At 43.1% G+C, this 22,521-nt stretch overlaps 1 protein-coding gene across 1 annotated transcript in view; it reads right to left on the minus strand.

The window, feature by feature from the left end:
* The window catches only part of nars1 (asparaginyl-tRNA synthetase 1), a 34,268-nt gene extending 15,543 nt beyond the window's left edge, over positions 1-18,725 (minus strand). Inside the window, exons 1-10 of the mRNA XM_078424977.1 lie at positions 18,578-18,725; positions 14,399-14,481; positions 14,242-14,307; positions 9,913-10,005; positions 7,798-7,887; positions 4,624-4,702; positions 3,438-3,508; positions 3,148-3,234; positions 1,515-1,736; positions 493-692 (exon numbers count right to left, since the gene is read on the minus strand). Of these exons, the coding sequence (XP_078281103.1) occupies positions 493-692; positions 1,515-1,736; positions 3,148-3,234; positions 3,438-3,508; positions 4,624-4,702; positions 7,798-7,887; positions 9,913-10,005; positions 14,242-14,307; positions 14,399-14,481; positions 18,578-18,623 (1,037 nt within the window). The 5' untranslated portion in view covers positions 18,624-18,725. The remainder of the gene's footprint in view (positions 1-492; positions 693-1,514; positions 1,737-3,147; positions 3,235-3,437; positions 3,509-4,623; positions 4,703-7,797; positions 7,888-9,912; positions 10,006-14,241; positions 14,308-14,398; positions 14,482-18,577) is intronic.
* Positions 18,726-22,521: the final 3,796 nt, after the last annotated feature.

The raw sequence follows: 22,521 nt of genomic DNA on the forward strand, positions 1-22,521 counted from the left end.
AAGAGTGATCGGACCCTGAAATAAGCTACCAGGGGAGGTGGCGGAAGTATATACAGCAGCAACATTCATGAAACATTTACACATACAGGGAATAGGGGGAATACAAACGACTGCTAGTATATGTTCAATTTAATTTGGCATAATGGTTGGCACAGACATGGTGGGTTCAATGGCCTGTTGTATGTTCTTAATATTTTATGGCCTAATCACAAATTCAGTATCAGTTTCTTAAAGAGCTGTTACATCAAAAATGTTAAGTGACAAAGTAACTTTCATCTTAAGTTAACGCAATACAGACTCATATGGACACCATTGGTCTAAAAATTACCGTAATTTTTTTTCATTTGCAGATGCAGCAACAAGCGGAAATACCGAAAGTATCGGTTTCCAATTCCAAACCAAAATGTGTCCACCCAAGTCTCAATTAGGTTTTATATCCCAATCTTAATTTGTCCCCGATAATATTAGAGCACAAAGAAATAAAACACCAACTCTGCCAGGTGTCTGCGAGTCCGGGATTGCTCAGCACGGTAGGACTGTGCCACGCAGAAAACATCCCCGAGGGCAGGGATACAGGTCTCCAGGTATAACTGAGAAGACTGGGTCAAGAAAGCCTCTTCACCAAAATAGTTCAGCTTAAATAGTGTTGAACCTCCCTCAACCTGTGTCTGGACCAATGTGGGCGGAGTGACCTGAAAAATAAATATCATTAGTATACAAGGGTGGGGAAAACAGTTACTCCCCTCCCCACCCTCACAAAAAAAACTGCTCACTGTAACTGATCGCATCAGTTTCAAGTTGTAAAGTGTGATCACAAATTCAGGAAGTGTAAATGGGTCTGATAGCAGGAAGTTCAATTTGAGTTCTGTAATATATTGCTAGATGAAAAGAGCACTACTTGTGCAGACAGGCAATAAGATGCAAATCTTTGACCCATGCTTTGTTAACAGAGAGGACCAGTAAATTGTCTTTTGAACATTAGGTGAACAGACGCATGACATTTCTAACACACGGATTGCACTTTCCCCCTTGTGGCCGAAGGAAAAATAGCACATATCTCCTTCACATGGTGAAAAGAGGTAAAAGTACTCAAAAGTTAAATGCTTAAAAGTTAAACAAATTACCATCAAAATACACAAAAAAAATCGTTTGAAAAAACTACTTTCTCAAAATAACCAGAGATACCTGCTGTTCTATGCATTATAAGCATTGAATAATTTTAGATTGTATTTACATTTGACCTTTTCTAATAGTATTGCCACAATTAATAAAATACAAATCATTCTAGCATATTTTTTGAACAAGCCCCACAGTGTTATGTACTGCTTTTAATAGTCACTTCACATTGAACTCTTCATGGTCAAAGAGCAGGGGGGGGGGGGGGGTATTCAGTTCCATAAAGCAGTTACACAAGTGGAGTAACCACATATTTTGGGGTCTCAATGAATGATTACGTTCAGTATTACACACTTGCAGCCACTACAAATACAGCACTGAAGAAATAAGAAACATACTTCAAAGTAGCCATTGTCAAAGAAGTGGTCCCTAAAGCACTGCACCAGACCGGAGCGCACTTTGAAGATCTTGCTCATGTTCTCGCCACGTAGCATCATGTGACGGTTGTTGAGCTGGACATCTACGTCAGATTCTTCATTAAGCAGGTTATCTGCACCTCCAGCTGGAGCCAAACCAATCAGTTCCCAGTAATCACAAATCAATTCATGCCCTCCGGGAGCCTGGAACATAAGCAAAATAGCACGCATCAGCTGGGCTAGGAGTGCCATTCTCTGCATTTTTCCTCCAACAAAGCTATGGGGTTCAATTCACACAGGGGCAATGGTGAGGAGGGGGGGGGGGGGGGGGAGGAACTACAAGAGAGAGGAACAAAGAGAGAGAAAACGAGGGAAAAAGTAAAAAAGAGAGTAAAAGATAGAGAAAAGGAGGAAGATAGAGAGCGAGAGATAATGGAGAGAGTGAAACAGGAAGAGCAGGAGAGGGGAAAAAACAAAGGAAAAAAGAGGAAAAGTCAGAGGTGCTATTCTTGATTTTTTGTCTTTAAACTCCTCATTCTTTCACCCTTTTAAAATCCCCAGCTTCTCTACTTCTCTTTTAAAATTTTATAGCACTCCTTAAAAAAACATTATCAACCAAACCTTTGCCAAACAGCACTAATATGGCCAAATATGGTGTGCTTTTCAAATTTTGCCTAATAACTGATCTGTGAACTGTTTCATTTGCTTTATCAAGTGAATTGTTACTATTTCTGCATAAATTGTTACTATTTCTGTCCACTGTGAATGATGACTAAAGAAATCATCAAGTCAAGTCAAGTCAAGTCAAATTTATTTGTCACATACACATACTCGATGTGCAGTGAAATGAAAGTGGCAATGCCTGCGGGTTGTGCACAAAATGAATTACAGTTACAGCATATAAATAAAGTTAATAAGTTACTAAACATAGCACAAAAAGTGTCGACAAAAATTTAGTCTCTGGGGTTATAAAAGTTGACAGTCCTGATGGCCTGTGGGAAGAAGCTCCGTCTCATCCTCTCCGTTTTCACAGCGTGACAGCGGAGGCGTTTGCCTGATCGTAGCATCTGGAACAGTCCGTTACTGGGGTGGCAGGGGTCCCTCATGATCTTGCTTGCTCTGGATCTGCACCTCCTGATGTATAGGTCCTGCAGGGGGACGAGTGTAGTTCCCATGGTGCGTTCTGCCGAACGCACTACTCTCTGCAGGGCCATCCTGTCCTGGGCAGAGCTGTTCCCAAACCAGACATCAACAATTTGCCTTACTGTTATGTTCATCTGCAATTGGACCTCTATCTGCTTATAAAGGGTCATTAAATGAAAAGGTTCCAAAGGTCACTTTAAACAATCTGTTCATTTAAGACTCTCGTGTTAATTTTCCTGCAGCCTTTCTGCAACTTTTACCCTTTGTTATTTTGCACCCTATATTTTTCTTGTTCTTCGTGATGTATGAATTTATCATGCACTTTTGTGTGGTCTGTTGTACAGCTTTATATGATTTTTAGGAGTTTGAAGCAAAGATATTCCAAACATGTTTATATATTTATAAAAAATATGTACAATTTATTAATACGATAAATATAATATAATTAATAAATATTTATAAAAATGTCTACCATTTTGCCTTCCGGCACAACTTGCAGGTTTCCATAAACTGCGATGGAGCTCTCTGTTGATAGGAGTAATCCATTGTAGCATTGACACTGAAGAAGAAATTATAATTTCCTCACATTGAAGATTTTGAAATTGGAAATTATTCATTGTAAACTTAAAAATGATTTTGACTAGAACATAGCAAAAGGCAGTAACATTAAGAATCAGAATTATTAATGGGATCTTCATATTTTAACAATGAAATTAAGAACATTTAACATATGTATTTGATTGTTTCGAAAAAAATGATTACCAGGTCATCACTGAGGATACATTGCAGAAATCCCGTGCCATCACGTAAAACAATGAACATTAAGTTCTTTCCTGTTAAGATAAATATTTGTATTTAAAATTAATTGATAATATCGAATGCTGTCTTGCTCACTTTCTTCTTACTTTATAAAGGAAATTAAATAACTGAACTGACTCAGATATTGCAAAAGGAAAACAGAAAGCAGAAGATATGGGGGGGATGTCATTGAAACTTACCAACTAGTGAAAGGCTTGCATAGAGTGAATGTGGGGAGTGTTTGGAGATACGATTTCAAGAAGGACTCTCGCGCACGCGTGGACTTTATTAAGACGTTTCCAACATTAGCATACATTACATTAGCATATATCATAACAGAGAGAATGTTTCCACGAGTGGGAGAGCCTAGGGCCAAGAAGCCTAGTCAGAGGGTGGTGAATCCTGTTTGAAGGAGGCTTGCGTACAAAAATAGGGATGTAATTTTGAGGCTCTATAAGGTGCAGGTAAGGATGCCTTTGGAATATTGTGAGCAATTTTGGGCACCATCTCTAAGGAAGGATGTGCTGGCTCTGGAGAGGGACCAGAGGAGGATTACAAGAATGATCCCAGGAATGAGTAGGTTAACCTATGACGAGCGTCTGTCGGCACTGGGCCTGTACTCGCTGGAGTTCTTCATGAGGGGGGACCTCATTGAAACATACAGAATAGTGAAAGGCTTGGATAGAGTGGATGTGGAGAGGCTGTTTCCATTAGTGGGAGGGTCCAAAACTAGCCTCTGAATTAAAGGACGTTTGTTTAGGAAGGAGATGAGGAGGAATTTATTTAGTGAGAGGGTGGTGAATCTGTGGAATTCTTTGCCACAGAAGGCTGTGGAGGACGTCAAAGGATATTTGTACGGCAGAGATAGATTCTTGATTAGTACGGATGCCAAGGGGTATGGGGAGATGGCAGGAGAATAGGTTTAGGAGGGAGAGGTATCAGCCATGATTGAATGGTGGAGTAGACTAGATGGGACGAATGGCCTGATTCTGCTCATTACTTGTGACCCTTATAAGATCGAGATGTAGAATCAAACCCAATGTCTCTTGACCCGAGACTCCGATAGCTGCCAGGGAGGTACCGGTTGTATTTGTGCTCAGTAACACTTCCCTGATTCATTTATAAATTATTTAAAAGACAGAAAACTCACCTTGTCTACGTAACCTGTGCACCCAACCAAAGATTTTCACTCGTTTTCCTCTACATGCTTCTGTGTCTTTGATTTTTATCTATGAAGAAAACAAACCCAATATTGACCCTAATATGTAAACTTAACGAAACTGCAAATATAGGGTGTTTACCTACTGCTCACTGTTGGAGAAAATCAAATCAAAAAATCGAATGTGGAACAAAAATCATTTTTTGACAAAAAATTACTGATTGACTGTATGATGGGTGTCAACATTTAAAACAATTAAGTGCTGTCCCGGGAATCACAGAACTGAATTGTTACAATTTCATTTAATTTGTAAGTATTTTTGTTTCCTTTTATTTCTGATGGCTTCAACGATTGCAATAGAATTTTCTGTTTTCTGTATGTCCATTGCTGCTTTTTAATACTAATCTTCAGCAAAAAAAAAGGAACTGATCACGTCCCATCTTGGTGCATAACTGGTCCTTTTTTTAAACCTGCAAACGCCACGTTACCACCAACTGGATAGAAATAGGTTTTGGGGCGGTTAAATACTTTCCTCTCTCTCAGGGAAAAACTATTTTGTGAAGAGGACCTGTGGGAGCTACCAAGTGGTATAAACTGTGGACCATATCCAGAAAGTCGAGTAGATTGTGGGAAAATGTGAAATTATGGTAGGAAAATTAAAGGAAAAACAGCCTATCACCCAAAAGGTCACAGACTGCACAGCAATTAGAAAAGCTAACAACAGGTTACTGATTATTGCAATCGTTGAAGCCATTAGAAATAAAAGGAAACAAAAATACTTACAAATTAAAGGAAATTGTAACAATTCAGTTCTGTGATTCCCTGGACAGCACTTAATTTGATATATTTCTGGGTTAGCATGGTGTGCATTGTGGAGGGGAAACTGCATGTAGATTTGTTCCCACCATGACTCTGTCTTTTTGGGGTTGAAATCATGGATTCAGAGCTGCTGCTGAATCCAATTCATTGTATTTGATAGACCTGTGCACCAGCGATAGGAGAAATTAATGTTTGAGGTATTGATCTTTTATTGTCATTGGTATTGTGATACTGCGGAAAACCTTGCGTGCTTTCAGACCAAATCAGACCAAATCAACTATACGCAAGTCGTATTCAAGTATAGCAAAGAAGAAAAAAAACAGTGCAGAGTAGAATATTCAACACATAACATTATAGTTAGAGAAAAAGCCCAAGGTCCACAATGAGGCACGTTGGAAGACCTGGACTACACACTAGCTAATGGAACGACCGTTTAATAGTCTGGTGTGGTACATACTTTCAAGCTTTTGTATCTTCTGCATGACAGGAGAGAGAAGAGGAAATGATAGAGGTGAAAAAAGGTCCTTGCGAATGTCGGTTTCAGAAAGTGCAGATGGAATCAGTGATTGGGAAGCTGATCTATGCGATGAACTGGGCTACATCTACAATTCTCTGTAATTTCAGTCTTAGGTAGAACTGTGACCAAACAAACCTGTTATGCATCCCAACAGGAGGCTTTCTACAGTGCATCTTTCTACGGTGGTGAACAGGGTTTCAATTAAGTAAATGTTTTGTCATGGTTGGTCTTAAGCTTTTGAGAGTTATTGGAGTTGTGCTCATGCAGGCAAATGGACCTCATTCTAGCACGAGAATGGCAGGTACTTGGAAAGTATTGCTGGAGAGAGGTAGAAGCAGAGTCGCTTACAGCATTTAAGAGTCTGGACAAACACTTAAATTGCCTACACATAGACGGTTACACAGGATAAGATTACCAAGGACGGGGATTCACTGGTCAGCATGGATGTGGTGAGCCAAATGGCTTAGTTCCACATTGTAAGTACTACAACTCGAAACATAATTTACCCAACTTGTGCCTTGTAGATGGTATGGCCTTGGGTGTTAATGAGCGAATCTGTCACTGCAAGTCACCCAGCTTCTGACCTACTCTCATGGCTAAGGTATTGATAAGGTTGATCTGGTTCAGTTCTTGGTCAATGGTGACCCTCCAGATAACAACAGTGGGGACTTTGCAACAACAATGGCATTGAACAACACTATTGGCAAATAGTGCCAATGCTATTGGTATTTAGGTATTATGTCATCTATTGAGTACTGTGTTTCCAAACGTGTTGTGCTGCTGCAAGTAAGAATTTCACTGTTCTGTTTTGGTACAATAAAACACTCTGGACTCACTCTCTTGATTGAATGCTATCTCTATCTTGCTACATATAGATACAAGCTTGATTTGTTTGCTGATGAATTGTAATTGGAATTTAAAGTTGTAGAGCCATCAGCTGTTATCCTCTCTTCTGACCTTCTGAGAGGATGGCTATTGGTGAAACAATTGAAAATTGTTGGTTTTAGAAAATTGCTCCAAAAACCCCTACATTAATGTCCTGGGGCCAAAACCCCCTACATTAATGTCCTGGGGCTAAAATTATTACCTTTTCATAACCACAACCATCTTCCTTTGTGCAAGTTGTAACTCCAGTTTTACTACGATTAGTGCTTTTTTTGACGTTACAGCATTCCGGCACCACTTAAAAAGTTCACTGGATTGATGTATGGTGGCCAATAGTGTCACGTGAATGGTTGTATGCAACCTGCAACTTTTTAATCCATGTATTAAATACAAATCACTGATGACAATACCAAAATGCCATGTTTGGATCAAAGCGATGACAAAGTCTGAAGGTAAAAATTTAAACTGGCCATGGACAAGTAGGTTATCGTAAGTACGACTTAAAAGTGCTGTCAACGCTATCAGCAATGGCTTCCAACACTTTGCTGATGAGTGAGATTGGATTAACTGGGCAGAAATTTTCTGATTTAGATAAATCCAGTGAAAATTCAGTGCTCATAGCCATCTCCTGATATCATATAGAGCAAATCAAATTGGCTGAAAATGGGCTTCTATGATGGGGAGGGGTAGGAGAGGAGAGTTGGGAAAATTGCAGTTAAAAGCCGAGAAAGATAATCTATTTATCACATTTGGAGTGGTCTTTTCTTTAGAAATCACATGCTGTGCCAACCCTCATTGATGACAAACATGTTCTTGGTGCCATCTTGCCTGATTAGCTGTTCAAACGGCCATCATCATTCATAATTGGATATGGAGGGATGCAAAATTGCAGTAAAATATTAATACATCATGCAATTAATGAACATCAACAGATTACCAATTACCTGATGTGGCTCTGGAAGGCTAGGGTCCAGTGTAATAACTCTCTTTTTGGCCTCCTCCAGATTAATCTCTCGACGCAATGCATCCTCTTGCTGTTAGAAAGGAAGTTTTCAAGTGTTTGTTATCACAATACTGTAAAACACAGAGTTCTTCCCCTTTCCACCATAATCTATAATTGTTGAAATATCTAGAAGTTCCAAATACCACCATCTAAACATATTAAGTAGCACATACAGCACAGAAAAGGGCCACATGACTAATCATGTAGATACTTTGGCACAAATTTCACTTGATGCCATCAGACCCAAATTATTAACACAAAGAATTGCAAATGCTCAAAATCTGAAAAAAGATCCTTGAAATACTCAGGAGCATGATTGGGTGGGGCAGTGAGCCACAAGAGCATAAAAATACATGCAATTTCAGGCAAAGAATGCTTCATCAGAACCAATGAAAAGGTCATTGACCTTTACTATTAACTCCATTTCCCTTCCCACAGATGATAGGCGACCTGATGAGTGTTTCCAGCATTGTCTGTTCTTCTTTTCTCCCCCACCCCAAACCCACACACACCATTCTAACTATTCATGAATTATTTGATAATTCTCCTTTTGGATCTCTTACTTCTGGCCCTTAGCTTTTGGATACTCCTGCAAGTGGGAATGTTTTCCCAACCTCAAGCCCATTCCATTTGTTCCTTTCTTGTTCTCAAAATAGAACGGCAGCAATCTATCACAATAATTTAGTGCCTCAGTTTCGATACCAGTCTTAATCTATCATTTTACTCGCTCCTCACCGATGCTATAAACCCCAACATTGTGTTTTGTATTCTTAAAGTCTGATTAGATTCCTTTCAAGTTAAATTACATGGCAAGTTGTAAATGACCTTAAGACTTGTGTTTATATTGTACCACTCACTGTAATTCATTCAAAATCTGCTGCACAATGGAGCAAAAATTATAAAGCAAAAATTCTACACCAAACATTGCACATGTAAAAGGAAATCAGAGACAAAAGCTTCACATGGTATAGAAATGCATTTGTTAAAACTGGGCCAAGAAAGTTATTTCGTAATAATTGCAAAACTGGGGAGTTTTTATTCTAAATTACTAAGTGCAATATAAAATAGAAATCAACTCCAAATCTCAACAGATTTATGTAGGTTTTGTTATGCGAAAGCTGCAGCAAAACATTCAGCTTAAATTTTCCAAAAGTTTGTTAAATTCCAATTTAATGTGCTGACCACCCTCAAAAGCACCAGGCATTCAATTTCCCCATACGACTCATGCAATGTACCTATTTGGACATCAAATTATTCCAAATTGTTCAATTTAAGCCAGTAATTAAGGGAATAATAGTTTTTTTCCCCCACTAGAATGCATTTGATTAAACCTATCCTAATAAGAAGAAATATTTACTCTAAATTAAAACCATTGAGCCTCAGATTGGTGGTGGCATTCACACCTTGATTGAAAGAGCAAAGAGACAAGACCATTGCTAGCAACTTAAGCTCACAACTAGCCAGAAAAATAATTTCAATAATGGATGCATAATAGATTGTTTGAGTTGTTGCCTGATGGGCATTAAATCAGAATTGCCCCTCTGGTTAGATATAAAAGATCAGGTGGCACAAATTCAAGACCAGAAGAGTTCTCTTTGTCATGGCTCTTACCATTATACATTAATTGTCATGTCATTTATTTAATTTGCATAATGTGTGCAAATTGGTGCTGTTTTTCTGGGGAGGGGGGAAGAGAGAAAAAAAAGGCTTTGCACTGATGCCTGCTAAAACATTGCAACTTTTCACATTTAATTGAGTTGGCACAAAATGTAGTTAACATTGCCTTACCTCAATCACCATATTATAAAATTATCTGGAAATAGTCTATAATAGGCTAGATACAAAAGCAAGCACTTCAACCAATTCAAGTCATCCAATGTAGGAAAGGTCAAAGAAAGTGCACAAAAGATCAGTCTGAAGAAGGGTCTCGACCCGAAACATCACCCATTCCTTCTCTCCTGATATGCTGCCTGACCTGCTGAGTTACTCCAGCATTTTGTGATACCTTCGATTTGAACTAGCATCTGCAGTTATTTTCCTACATTAAATTTTTTACCTCTTTTTTACATTTTGCTGCAGTCTTCATTTGATCTCGATTCCAAAGCTTTTTAACACTTTTCATTTGTGATTTTGATATAACTTCCCAGCGCTGAAAGACAAAATTGTTAAATGGAGTCACAAAAGTTACACCATTGCATCACCATTAACAAAATCTCAGTACTCACAACTATCACTTTATTTTCCCCTTCTCTCACCTTGCACTCTTATGGCTTCTAGTGACCCAAAAGAAATAGAATATCTTCCCGTGGAAATCACTGTGCAGTGACTGTGCAGCTAAGTACAATTCCAATCCAATTTACAAATTTGCGGATGACACCACCGTAGTAGGCTGGATATCAAATAATGATGAGCTGGACTACAGGAAGGAGAGCTGGTATCAAGCAACAACCTTGCTCTCAATGTGAGCAAGACAAAAGAGATGGTGATCGACTTCAGGAAGCAAAGCGGTACACATAGCCCAGTATACATTGAAATCTTTGAGTTCCTAGGAGTAAATATCAATGACAACATGTCCTGGACTAGTCATGTAGAAACAATGGCCATGAAGGTACACCAACACCTCTACTTACTTCAAAGGCTGAGGAAATTCAACATGTTCCCAACAATTCTCACTAATTTCTACAGATGTACCGTAGAAAGGATTTTATTGGGATGCATCGCATGGGAACAGCTCCATCCAAGGCCAAAAGAAATTGCAGAGAATTGTGGACACAGCCCAGGCCATCACACAAACCACCTCCCATCCATTGACTCCATCTACACTTCATGCTGCCTCGGCCAGGCTACAGCATAATCAAGGACGAGTCTCAGCCTCTTTTCTCCTCTCCCCCCCTCTCCCATCAGGCAAGAGATACAGAAGTGTGAAAAAGCACACCTCCAGATTCAGAGTTTCTTCCTAGTTGTTATCAGGCAACGGAACCATCGCACCAACAACTAGAAAGCAACCCCGAGCTACAATCTACCTCATTGGTGACCCTTATCCGATCTTTTAACAGATTTTACTGGACTGGATCTTGCACTAAACGTTATTCCCTTTATCGTGCACCTGTACACAGCTCAGTTGCAATCATATAGTCTTTCCACTGAGTGGAATAAACAAAAATAGAATATCTTCCTGTGGAAGTCAATGTGCAGTGACTGTGTAACCAACTACAAATCTTGCTCACATTGAGCATGCAACAAAAAGCTTTTCACTGTACCTCGGTACATGTGACAATTAGCTAAACTTTAAATCATATTCACAATGATCTTTCCTCTTCCCGAAGAGCCGATACAAATCAAACATTTTACAGTACTGTAACTGTTCTTTGTAATCAAGTCTACATAGCAAATAGCAGCTGGTTAGAAAAGGGTGTCCGACTGTTAAGTCAAATTGTTCGTAATTAAGAGTCAAATCTGTTTAATTGTCATTTGCACTGGGAACGGAACAATCAAATTCCTACTTGCTGCAGTTTAACATGCCGATTAACGTAATAACATCACAATAAATATACAATATCAATAAATTATCAGCAATACGAGGAAACCAAACCATAATAGTACAAACCAAAGTACACAATGCAATAATAAAAGTCTGTGGTACATTGCTGAAGTTTGAAATAGATCTTTGCTGAGATAGAGTTGTGCAGTGTAGTTCAAGATAATTATGGTTGAGGTCATGGTTCTCAGGCTCCTGTATCTTCTCCCCGATGGTAGCAGCAAGATGAGAGTGCGGCAAAGGTAATACAGGTTAGATTAGAGAGCTTAAGCTAAAGGAACCCCAAGGAGGTAGTGACCATAACATGATAAAATTCAACCTGCAGTTTGAGGGGGAAGATAAAATCAGATGTGTCGGTATTATTGGATGCTGCCTGTCCCGCTGTTACTCCAGCATTTTGTGTCTATCTTTGGTTTAAACCAGCATCTGCAGTTCCTTTATCCACGTGTCAGTATTACTGTTGAGTGAAGGCAACTACAGAGGCATGAGGGAGGAGGTAGCTAAAGTTGATTGAAAAGGGACCCTAGCAGGAATGATGATGGAGCAGTAATGGCAGGACTTTGGGGGAATAATTCAGAAGATGCATGATCTTTAGGTGGATGTTGTTAACCTGGATTTTCATAAGGCCTTTGATATGGTGCCAAAAGTGAGGCTGCTAAAAAAGATGAGAGCCCATGGCGTCAGAGGGAAGATACGAGCGTGGATAGAATGGGAATAAAGCAGGCTTTTCTGATTGACTGTCAGTGACTAGTGGTGTGCCGCAAGGATTGGTGCTGGAGCTGCGACTTCACGATGTACATCAATGATTTGGATGAAGGAATTGAAGGTTTTGTGGCCAGGTTTGCTGATAACACAAAGATAGTTGGAGCGGTACGTAGTATAGAGAAAGTAGGGACACTGTAGAAGGACTGGGACAGATTGAGAGAGTGGACAAAGAAGTGGCGGATGGAATACAGCCTAGCAAGTGTGCAGTCATGCATTTTGGTAGTAGGAATAAAGGCACATACTTTTGGGGAAAGGATTCAGAAATCGGAGGTGCAAAGGGACTTGGAAGTGCTGGTGCAGGATTCCCAAAAGGTTACTTTGCAAGTTGAATTGGTAGTAAGAAAGCAAATGCAATGTTAGCATTTATTTCAAGAGGACTAAAATATAAAAACAGGGATGTAATGCTGAGGCTTTATGAGGCACTGGTCAGATCACATTTGGAGTATTGTGAGCAATTGTGGGCCCCATATCTGAGGGAGTACTGGCTTTTGAGAAGGTAGGAGGTGGTTTATGAGAATGATCCCGGGATGATTAGGTTAACATATCATGAGCGTTTGATGGCCCTGGGTCTGAGTTCGGAAGGATGAGGGGGGAACATTGAAACTCACTGTTTTGTGAAACGCCTGGAAACAGTGGAAAAGGGGAGGATGTTTCCACTCGTAGGAAAATCTAGGACTAGAGAGCACAGCCTCAGAAGAAAATGATGTACCTATAGTAAGGAGTTGAAGCAGAATTTCAGACTTTGAGGATGGTGAATCTGTGGAATTCATTGCCACAGACAGGTGTAGAAGCCAAACTATTAGGTAATTTTAAGGTGGAGATTAGCTGATTCTTGATTAGTAAGGGTGTCAACAGTTATGGGAAGGCAGGAGAATGGGGTTGAGTGGGAAAGATAGATCAGCGACGATTAAATAGTGGAATAGACTCGATGAGTAGAATGGCCTAATTCTGCTCCTATGACTTATGAAATTACTGTTGTGGGAAAGATGAATTAGATTACAATAATATTGAAGTCCATTTTAAAACCAATTCTAATCCTCAACATCCATTAAATCATTTCAACCAAGTAGCACGAGTAGTATACTGGAGGGGCATGACCCGTTGGGTCCAAATCCCTCCTGCAGTCCCCGGCAAACCTCCGTGCAAACTTCTCCTGCGGCCAGCAACAGGAGAGCTCTCCTCACCCCCTCCTCACAGGCCACCACTCCCATCACTCGGGCGGGTCCCATTATGACGTCGAACACGGCTGACGGCCAGAATAAATGGAAAAGTGATTTTTTTAACTTAAAATGTCAATAACTTTTAAAATAACCAATTTGAACGAAACTTGCCACTACAGACCCCAAGACAATGGTGAGTAAGATGGGCCGAACATTGTCGCATTCTCGTGTACCGTTTTGGCTGTATTTCCGGATGAACGGACACAAACAGCCAAACAAATGGCGGAACAAACAAGATGAGAGTTTTAGTAATACATATACTAGACCAAGTTGGGCCCATTCCTCGTAGAGGGGAGACAGGGAAGGGGAGAGGGTGTGACTGAGGAGCCCTGGACCCAAAGCCTCTCCTGTATTGGTGTACCACCCTCCACCCCTCACTCAATCCCCCTTATCCCCCCCCCCTCCTCCCCCCACTGACCCACTGAGTTTTAGTAGTATATAAAATTTTAAAAATAAATAAATATATATATATATATATATAGATAAATATTCAACCCTTAAATTCTTTTTATCAACCCAAGTTGAACTTCACACATTGCAACAGTATTTCTGGTTTGGTTGTTACTATTTTTGTCTTTTTTTCCTTCAAACCCTTTCTGGCTTGATTATGAATACATTATATTCTAATTTACACTAACAACTATCCAAATGTATTCACATTTCCTGTTGATCAGTTCAAACTTCTATTCCCATCTCCAAACAAGACCACAAACCAGAAGTCAAATATATTGCTTAGTTTCAGTATAAGATACTACCATTTTATGCAGACATATTACCTATTCAAACAAATCATGTTACTTTATAATAAAGAGATGCTGGTGTATATTTTGCACAACTTTGCTACAAAAAAACTTGCATTTACCTCATTTTCTTTAGGGGAATCAACATAAATAGTTGGAAATGGTTCCGTCTCTACTGTTTGTAAGGCCTATAAAAAATGCGCAGAAACAATTAATTCTTGAGATGCATTTTCAGTGAAACAGTAATTATTTTCAGCACATCACAGATTGAAAACTTACCCTGAGGGCTGTTTTAAATGGTTTTTCTTTTGTTCCCGTTCCAGTGTCATCGTCTCCTTCACGATCAGAGCAAAATAATTCACCTGTGAAATGTCAAAATCAAAGTCTTATTTTTAAAAGGAGGTTTTCGGTGTAGAGCAAAATGTACAGCACACGAATAGGCTGGAGAAAACAATCTAAGAGTCTCCATACTCTCCTTCTAGTTCATGTTTTCTAATCCAAGGAAAGTAGCAGTGAACACTATCTGTGTCCTCTCCAAAATTGTCACATCCATCCTGAAATGGGGCAACTAGAACTGCACACAATCCTCCAAATATGTCCTGACCAAAGTTTTATACAGCTTTATACAGTGTGACTTTCTGACTTTTACATTCAACACCCCAACCAATCAAGACAAGCATGTTGCTGATCTGCCACTTTCAGGGAGCTGTGGACTTGCACTCCAAGACTTCTATACTATACAAAGCTTCTAAAGACTCTCCCATTTACAGTTTAATCTTTTTTTTACATGTGATCTCTCAAATGGCCAGATAACATCTCATAATGGTCCAGAGAGAACACTGTCAGCAAGTTCCTGCCCACATTTCCATGGTCCACACTATGGATTCTTGAACCAACCCAACAACACCTATCTTACCTCAGCAAAGGACCACCTCTTGCATTACAATGGACTTCCTTATATGTTTCGTGTGATGTCTGAGTCAATGTGAATATGATGCAGTTGCAAGCAAGATTTTCATTGTCCCTGTACTTCACCATACTTTTATGACAAACTTGACAATATCCCTCTGAATTATTTGATAACTTTCCTCACCATCCACAACTCTGCCATTTTTGTATTGTCTACAAATTTACTAATCAAACCATCTACATTTCATCTTGAACATCAAGACATTTTACAGAGGTCTCGGCACTGATTCTTGTGGATTGCCACTGACCACAGACCGCCAGTCAATATAACAATCTTTCACCAATACCTTTTGTCATCTATGGCCATTCAAGTCTTGATGGATCTTCTGGATCAGTTTCACATGAATGAATGATTCAATGAATATTGAGAGGGTTGCTCTCAAGTCTTATGAACATACACGTAGTCAATGCCTGTTGCATTACCCTCAATCATCTTAGTTACCTCCTCAAAAATCCCAATCCAGCAATCTTAAAACATGACCTCCCCAATAGGTTTCTGCTTTTCCAGATACAAGTAGGTCCAAACCCATTAGCTTTCTTCACTGCCTGCTGTACCTGCATGCTTACTTTCAGTGACTGATGTACAAGCACACAAGGTCTCATTGCACCTTGTCTTTTCCTAATCTGACACCACTCAGATAATAATCTGCCTTCCTGTTCTTGCCACCAAAGTGGATAACCTCACATTTATCTACATTATTATACTGCATCTGCCCACTCACCCAACCTATCCAAGTCACCCTGCAGCCTCATAGCATCGTCCTTGTGGCTCACACTGCCACCCCAACTTTGTGTCTTGTGCAAACTTGGAGATGTTACATTTAATTCCCTCATCTAAATTGTTAATATATATTGTAAACTGTGGTCCCAGCCCCAAGCCTTGCGACACCCCACTAATCTCTGCCTGCCATTCTGAAAAGGACCCGTTAATTCCTACTCTTTGCTTCCTGTATGCCAACCTGTTCTCTATCCATGTCAAAACCCTTCCCCCAATACCATGTGCTCTAATTTTGCACACCAATTTCTTGTATGGGACCTTGTCAAAGGCTTTTTGAAAATCCAGATACACCACATCCTCTGGATCCCCCTTATCCATTCTACTTGTTACATCCTCAAAAAATTCCAAAAGATTAGTCAAGCATGATTTCCCCTTCATAAATCCCTCCAGACTTTGACCAATCCCGTCATGGCTTTCCAAATGCGCTGCTATAACATCTTTAATAATCGACTCCAGCATCTTCCTCACGGCCGATGTAAGGCTAACTGGTCTATAATTCCCTGTTTTCTCTCTCCTTCCTTTCTTAAAAAAGTGGGGTTATATTGGCTACCCTCCAGTCCACAGGAACTGGTCCAGAGTCTATAGAACTTTGAAAAATGATCACCAATGCATCCACGATTTCTAGGGCTACCTCGAGTACTCTGGGATGCAGACCCTCGGGCCCTGCGGATTTATCTGCCTTCAGTCGCAACAATTTACTTAGCATCATTTTCTGACTAATGTGGATTCCCTTCAGTTCCACCCTCCCACTAGATCCTCGGTCCCTTAGTATTTCCGGAAGATTGTTTGTGTCTTCCTTAGTGAAGACAGAACCAAAGTACTCATTTAACTGTTCTGCCATTTTCCTGTTTCCCATTATAAATTCACCTGTCTCTGACCATAAGGGACCTACATTCGTCTTCATTAATCTTTTCCTTTTTACATAACTATTGAAACATTTGCAGTCTGTTTTTATATTCCCCACTAGCTTTCTTTCAAGCTCTGTCCCCCCCCCTCTTAATTAACCCCTTTGTCCTCCTCTGTGGAGTTCTAAATTTCTCCCAGTCTTCTGTTTTGCTGCTTCCTCTGGCCAATTTATATGCCTCTTCCTTGGCTTTAACACTATCCTTGACTTCCCTCGTCAGCCACGGTTGAGCCGCCTTCCCAGTTTTATTTTTTCGCCAGACAGGGATGAACAATTTCTGGAGTTCATCCATGCGGTCTTTAAATCTTCACCATTGCATCTCCACTGACAACCCTTTAAGTATAATTTGCCCGTCTATCCTTGCCAATTCGGGTCTCATACCTTCAAAGTATCCTTTATTCAAGTTCAGGACCCTCGTCTCTGAATTAACCGTGTCACTCTCCACCCTAATGCAGAATTCCACCATATTATGGTCACTGTTGCCCAAGGGGCCTGGCATAACAAGATTGCTAACTAATCCTTCCTCATTACACACTACCAGTCTAGGATGGCCTGCCCTCTAGTCAGTTCTTCTACATATTAGTTTAAAAACCCATCCCGTATACATTACAGGAAATCCTCCTCCTCAGCGCAGCTACCAATTTGGTTGGCCCAATCTATATGTAGATAAATGTCATCCATGATAACTGCTAGACCTATGCTACAAGCATCCCTAATTTCATGCATGACGGTATCCCCAACCTCCCTACTGCTGTTTGGTGGTCTGCATACAACTCCAGCAAGCGTTTTCTGCCTGTGGCTATTTCGCAGATCGACCCATCATTCTGCAGCATCCAAGCTAATGTCACTCCTTACTATTGTATTAATTAATCCCACTAAACCTTTCCTATCCATAAGATCTCTGTCGTTTTATAGTTTTACCTGTAACCACGTTTGTTTACCCCCAACATCTTAAAGGCGTACGGTGTGGTAAGTTAAATGACCACTGCACTGGGAGGTGGAGCCAGGGGCCGTCGAAAGAGCTGATTTAAAAAAAAGTCTGAAGGGTCTCGACTCGAAACGTCACCCATCCCTTCTCTCCAGAGATGCCGCCTGTCCCGCCGAGTTACTCCAGCTTTTTGTGTCTATAAAGGGAATGGGTGCCCGGCGGCCAACCCCGGACCAGATAGACCCGCTTTTTACCCACAAGAGAAAGGGAAACCAATATTTGGTTGGCCCAATCTATATGTAGATAAACGTCATCCATGATAACTGCTGTACCTTTGCTACAAGCATCCCTAATTTCATGCATGACGGTATCCCCAAACTCACTACTGCTGTTTGGTGGTCTGCATACAACTCCAACAAGCGTTTTCTGCCCTTGGCTATTTCGCAGGTGTCCGGCAACAGATGGCCCATCCAGCTGGGCAGGGCTGTGCCTGTGTCCGCCTGTAAAACCTGCCCAGTCTCCCCGCCACCATCGAGGGGTTAACGAGCCAAGCTCGTGATCCAGCTGTTTGTTCCCCTGTGGAATTCTCTGCCTCAGAAGGCAGTGGAGGCCAATTCTCTCAATGCATTCAAGAGAGAGCTAGATAGAGCTCTTAAGGATAGGGGAGTCAGGGGGTATGGGGAGAAGGCAGGAACGGGGTACTGATTGAGAATGATCAGCCATGATCACATTGAATGGCCTCCCCATGCACCTATTGTCTATTGATCGCCGGGTCGGGTCGGGCCGGGCCGGGCCTCGCCGGCAGCGCCAGGTCTCCCGGCTCAGCAGCACCCGTGTGGCGCAGCAGGTAAGTCGCCTCATCCCCTCGCCTCGCCTCACCTAACGACAGCTTCGCCGTCTCCTGACAGACGTCTCCGGAAGACATTGTCCGTGCTCGCAGCTCTACTCGACCAGACGGGTGATCGGATCGGCGGCTGTAGTCGCTTATCAATGAGGAGACGGGGCGGGGACGGCGGTTTGGGGGCGGGGCGTACTGGGCGTGACGTCATCTCTCCTCCCATAGCTGTTCTCTGATTGGACGGCCCTGGACGAGCGGGGGCGTGGCGGACAAGAGCAGCCTGCGCCTGCGCACAAGGGAGCTGGTTGCTGCCGGTTGCATCAGTCAGAGGGAAGGGAGGGGAACGGGATGGGCGCAGCCAACCTCACAATGCACCATTGGTGGTGCAGAATCTACATACGATGCAGATCTTAGCAATGCGAAACTAAAACAAACTTAATGCCGGGAAACAGCAAGTGTGAAAGAGAAATGGAACTGAAATAGAGTTCAAAGATGGTATCAAGAGTGTTTATTTGTCATATTAACTTTGACTGGCACAAGGAAATTTTTTGCTGCTGCAGTTTTATGGGCACATTAAATGTACCAACACAACGAATAAATACACCATATATCAGTCAGGATTGTAAACCAACTGTGATTGTGCAAATTGAAGTACATAGTGCAACCGTCCATTGTTTGGTGCCAAGATTGGGTTGTGATTGATGGTGCAGAGTGATGCAAGAGCCTGATGGTTACTACAAAGAAGCTGTTCTTGAACCTCTCAAGCTCCAATACCTTCCTGGTGGGGGGATCGAGATAAGAGCGTGGCCTTTGATTGAGAGTAGTTGCCCTCTTGAGTCTGTGCTTCTGGTAGATTCTTCTGATGGTGGAGGTGTCAACCCCTTAATGGACAGGGCAACATCCACCACCATCTACATCAAAAATACTAGAGTGTAGCGACCATAGAGAATGGTCCAGGTCGTCGAACACTCGGATTGGCCAGCGAGGTCACGTGTGAACGCGACCATGGGGATTGGTCCAGGGAGCGACATCGCTGATTGGCCAGCGATGTCATGTGCGCGTTTGGGGCCCGAAATAGTTAGTTCGGCGAAGTCTTCGAAGAAGACAGTAAGTTTTTGATGGTTGTCCTTTACCTTGTTGTTTAACTCTGTATTCGAATATTGCGGCTGCAATAAACTTCTTCTACAACCAACAAGTTTCCGGACTCGCCATATTGGTGACCCCGACGTGATCTGGACGATCACCGACTATGCAGGGACCCGACGCCTCGTCGGCGATGGCCGCGCCGGGCACACCGGAGTCAAGCGCGGTAAGCGTTCACCTTCCGTGGTTTTGGACGCACGCACCGCAATCTTGGTTTATACACACCGAAGCTCAATTTCATATAAAGAAGATATCGGACGACTCCACGAGGTATTACTACCTCGTCAGCGCTCTATCATCGGAGACGACCACGCGCGTGATGCGGTTCATCGTTAATCCACCTGCGGAAAGCAAGTACGAGGCCCTGAAGAAAGTATTACTGCGAATCTTCGGGTTTAATAAGCATGGTGGTGCGGCAAGACTTCTGCACCTACCGGATCTTGGAGACCGACTGCCTTCCGTCCTCATGTCCGAAATGATGATGCTAGCCGGTGAGCATACGGATTGCCCTATGTTCGAACAGGCATTCCGCGAGAAGCTTCCTGAGGATGTCCGACTGCTGCTCATGGATTGTTCTTTTAAGGACCCCGAAGCATATGCAGCGAAAGCGGACGCGCTCATAGCGGCTAAAAACAAGGCAAAGGACCAGGCAAGCGGTTCGATCAACAAGGTCTCGACATCAGTGACCACGCCACAGCGACGGCAAGATGGCGCCACGTCTCCTGCCAATTCTCCGAAAGCCCGCCAAAAAGATCCGCACAAGCGCGGCTGGTGCTATTATCACCTACGATGGGGTAGCGAATCCCGCAACTGCCGCTCACCTTGTACCTTCGCGGGAAATGCCTCGGCCGATCGTACATAGGGGCAGTTACGATTGGCCAGAACCGGCGCCTCTATGTCCATGATCGATTCACGGACACAGAATTTTTGGTGGACACGGGAGCCATCGTCAGTATAGTGCCGCCGACCGACCTCGAAACCAGATCGGGTAAGACAGGTCCCACCCTCATCGCGGTTAATGGCAGCCCAATTCGCACTTTCGGTATACGGAAGATGTCCCTTGTGTTAGGCCTCCGCACGTACGAATGGCCATTCATCATAGCCGACGTCAAACAAGCGATCTTGGGAGCAGATTTTCTCTGGGCTTTTTCACTGGTCCCTGATGTCCGCGGTAACGACCTCCGACCCTCCGCCGAAGATGAGCATGTCGCTCCGACAATCGCCTCCTCGCCCAGCCCTACTGTCCAGGCCGTCGTCGCGGCCCCCGACTCGTATGCTGAGATTCTGGCGGAGTTTCCAGAGCTGCTCATTCAACGTTTCGACACGTCTTCGGCCAAGCACGGCGTGGTCCATCACATCCGCACCGAAGGCCCTCCTGTTTTCGCTCGGGCCAGGAGGCTACCGCCAGACAAACTGGTGGTGGCACGGGCAGAGTTCAGGAAGATGGAGGAAATGGGAATTGTTCGTCAGTCTGACAGCCCGTGGGCCTCGCCGTTACATATGGTCTCCAAGGCATCTGGGGGGTGGAGACCATGTGGCGATTATCGGCGTCTCAATGCTGTCACCACGGTTGATCGCTACCCCATACCGCACCTACAGGACTTTTCATCTGGGCTGGAAGGAGCGGTGGTGTTCTCCAAAATCGATTTGGTGCGAGGATACCACCAGATCCCGGTGCGACCGGAGGACATACAGAAAACTGCAACGATTACTCCGTTCGGGTTGTTTGAATGGTTGCGTATGCCTTTCGGTTTAAAGAACGCGGCACAGGCTTTCCAACGACTGATGGACCGCGTGGGCCGGGATTTACCCTTTTTGTTTATTTATTTAGACGACATCCTGGTTGCCAGCACCTCAGTACAGGAACACCAGGCCCACTTGCGGACCGTTTTCCAGCGGCTCCAAGACCACGGGCTCATAATCCAACCCTCCAAATGTCAATTCGGCCTTCCTGCTCTTGATTTTCTAGGGCACAGAATTACCCCTGCCGGCGCCTCCCCTTTGCCCGAAAAGGTGGAGGCTATCCGGGCATTTCCTAGGCCCACCACAGTAAAAGGGCTACAGGAGTTCGTAGGCATGGTTAATTTCTACCATAGGTTCGTCCCGGCAGCTGCGCGAGTCATGCGCCCGCTTTTCCAATGCCTTGCAGGGAATCCGGTAGAGTTGATATGGTCCCCGACCGCAGAGTCGGCTTTTACAGCAGCTAAGGCAGCTTTGGCAGACGCCACCATGTTGGTCCACCCGAGCCCCTCCGCCCCCACGGCCCTGACGGTTGACGCCTCTGACGTGGCGGTGGGCGGGGTTCTGGAGCAGCAGGTCGGTGGCCGTTGGCAGCCTTTGGCGTTTTTCAGCCGGCAACTAAATTCGGCTGAGCTGAAGTATAGCGCATTTGACCGAGAGCTTTTGGCCCTCTATTTAGCTGTTCGTCATTTCAGGTACTTCCTTGAGGGCCGCCCATTTGTGGCCTTTACGGACCATAAACCATTAACATTTGCTTTTGTCAAATTGTCTGACCCATGGTCGGCCCGCCAGCAGCGGCACCTGACTGCTATCTCCGAATTCACCACCGATGTCCGTCATGTCGCGGGTAAGCTTAATGCCGTTGCTGACGCCCTGTCTAGACCTGCTTTTCCCCCTATTTCGGCGGTGGACTGTGAAGTGGATCCCCAAGAGCTTGCGGAGGCACAGCTTCTAGCGGATACCGCTTCGGCATACCAGTCCACCACTTCGGGATTGAAGTTGGCCCAGGTAGCTTGTGGGTCAGAAGGCACAAAAGTCTGGTGCGATGTTTCTCTTCCCCGTCCCAGGCCGGTAGTACCGCCATCCCTTCAGCGCCGGGTTT

The sequence above is a fragment of the Rhinoraja longicauda genome, chromosome 1 (assembly GCF_053455715.1).
Source record: "Rhinoraja longicauda isolate Sanriku21f chromosome 1, sRhiLon1.1, whole genome shotgun sequence".
Lineage (NCBI taxonomy): Eukaryota > Metazoa > Chordata > Chondrichthyes > Rajiformes > Arhynchobatidae > Rhinoraja > Rhinoraja longicauda.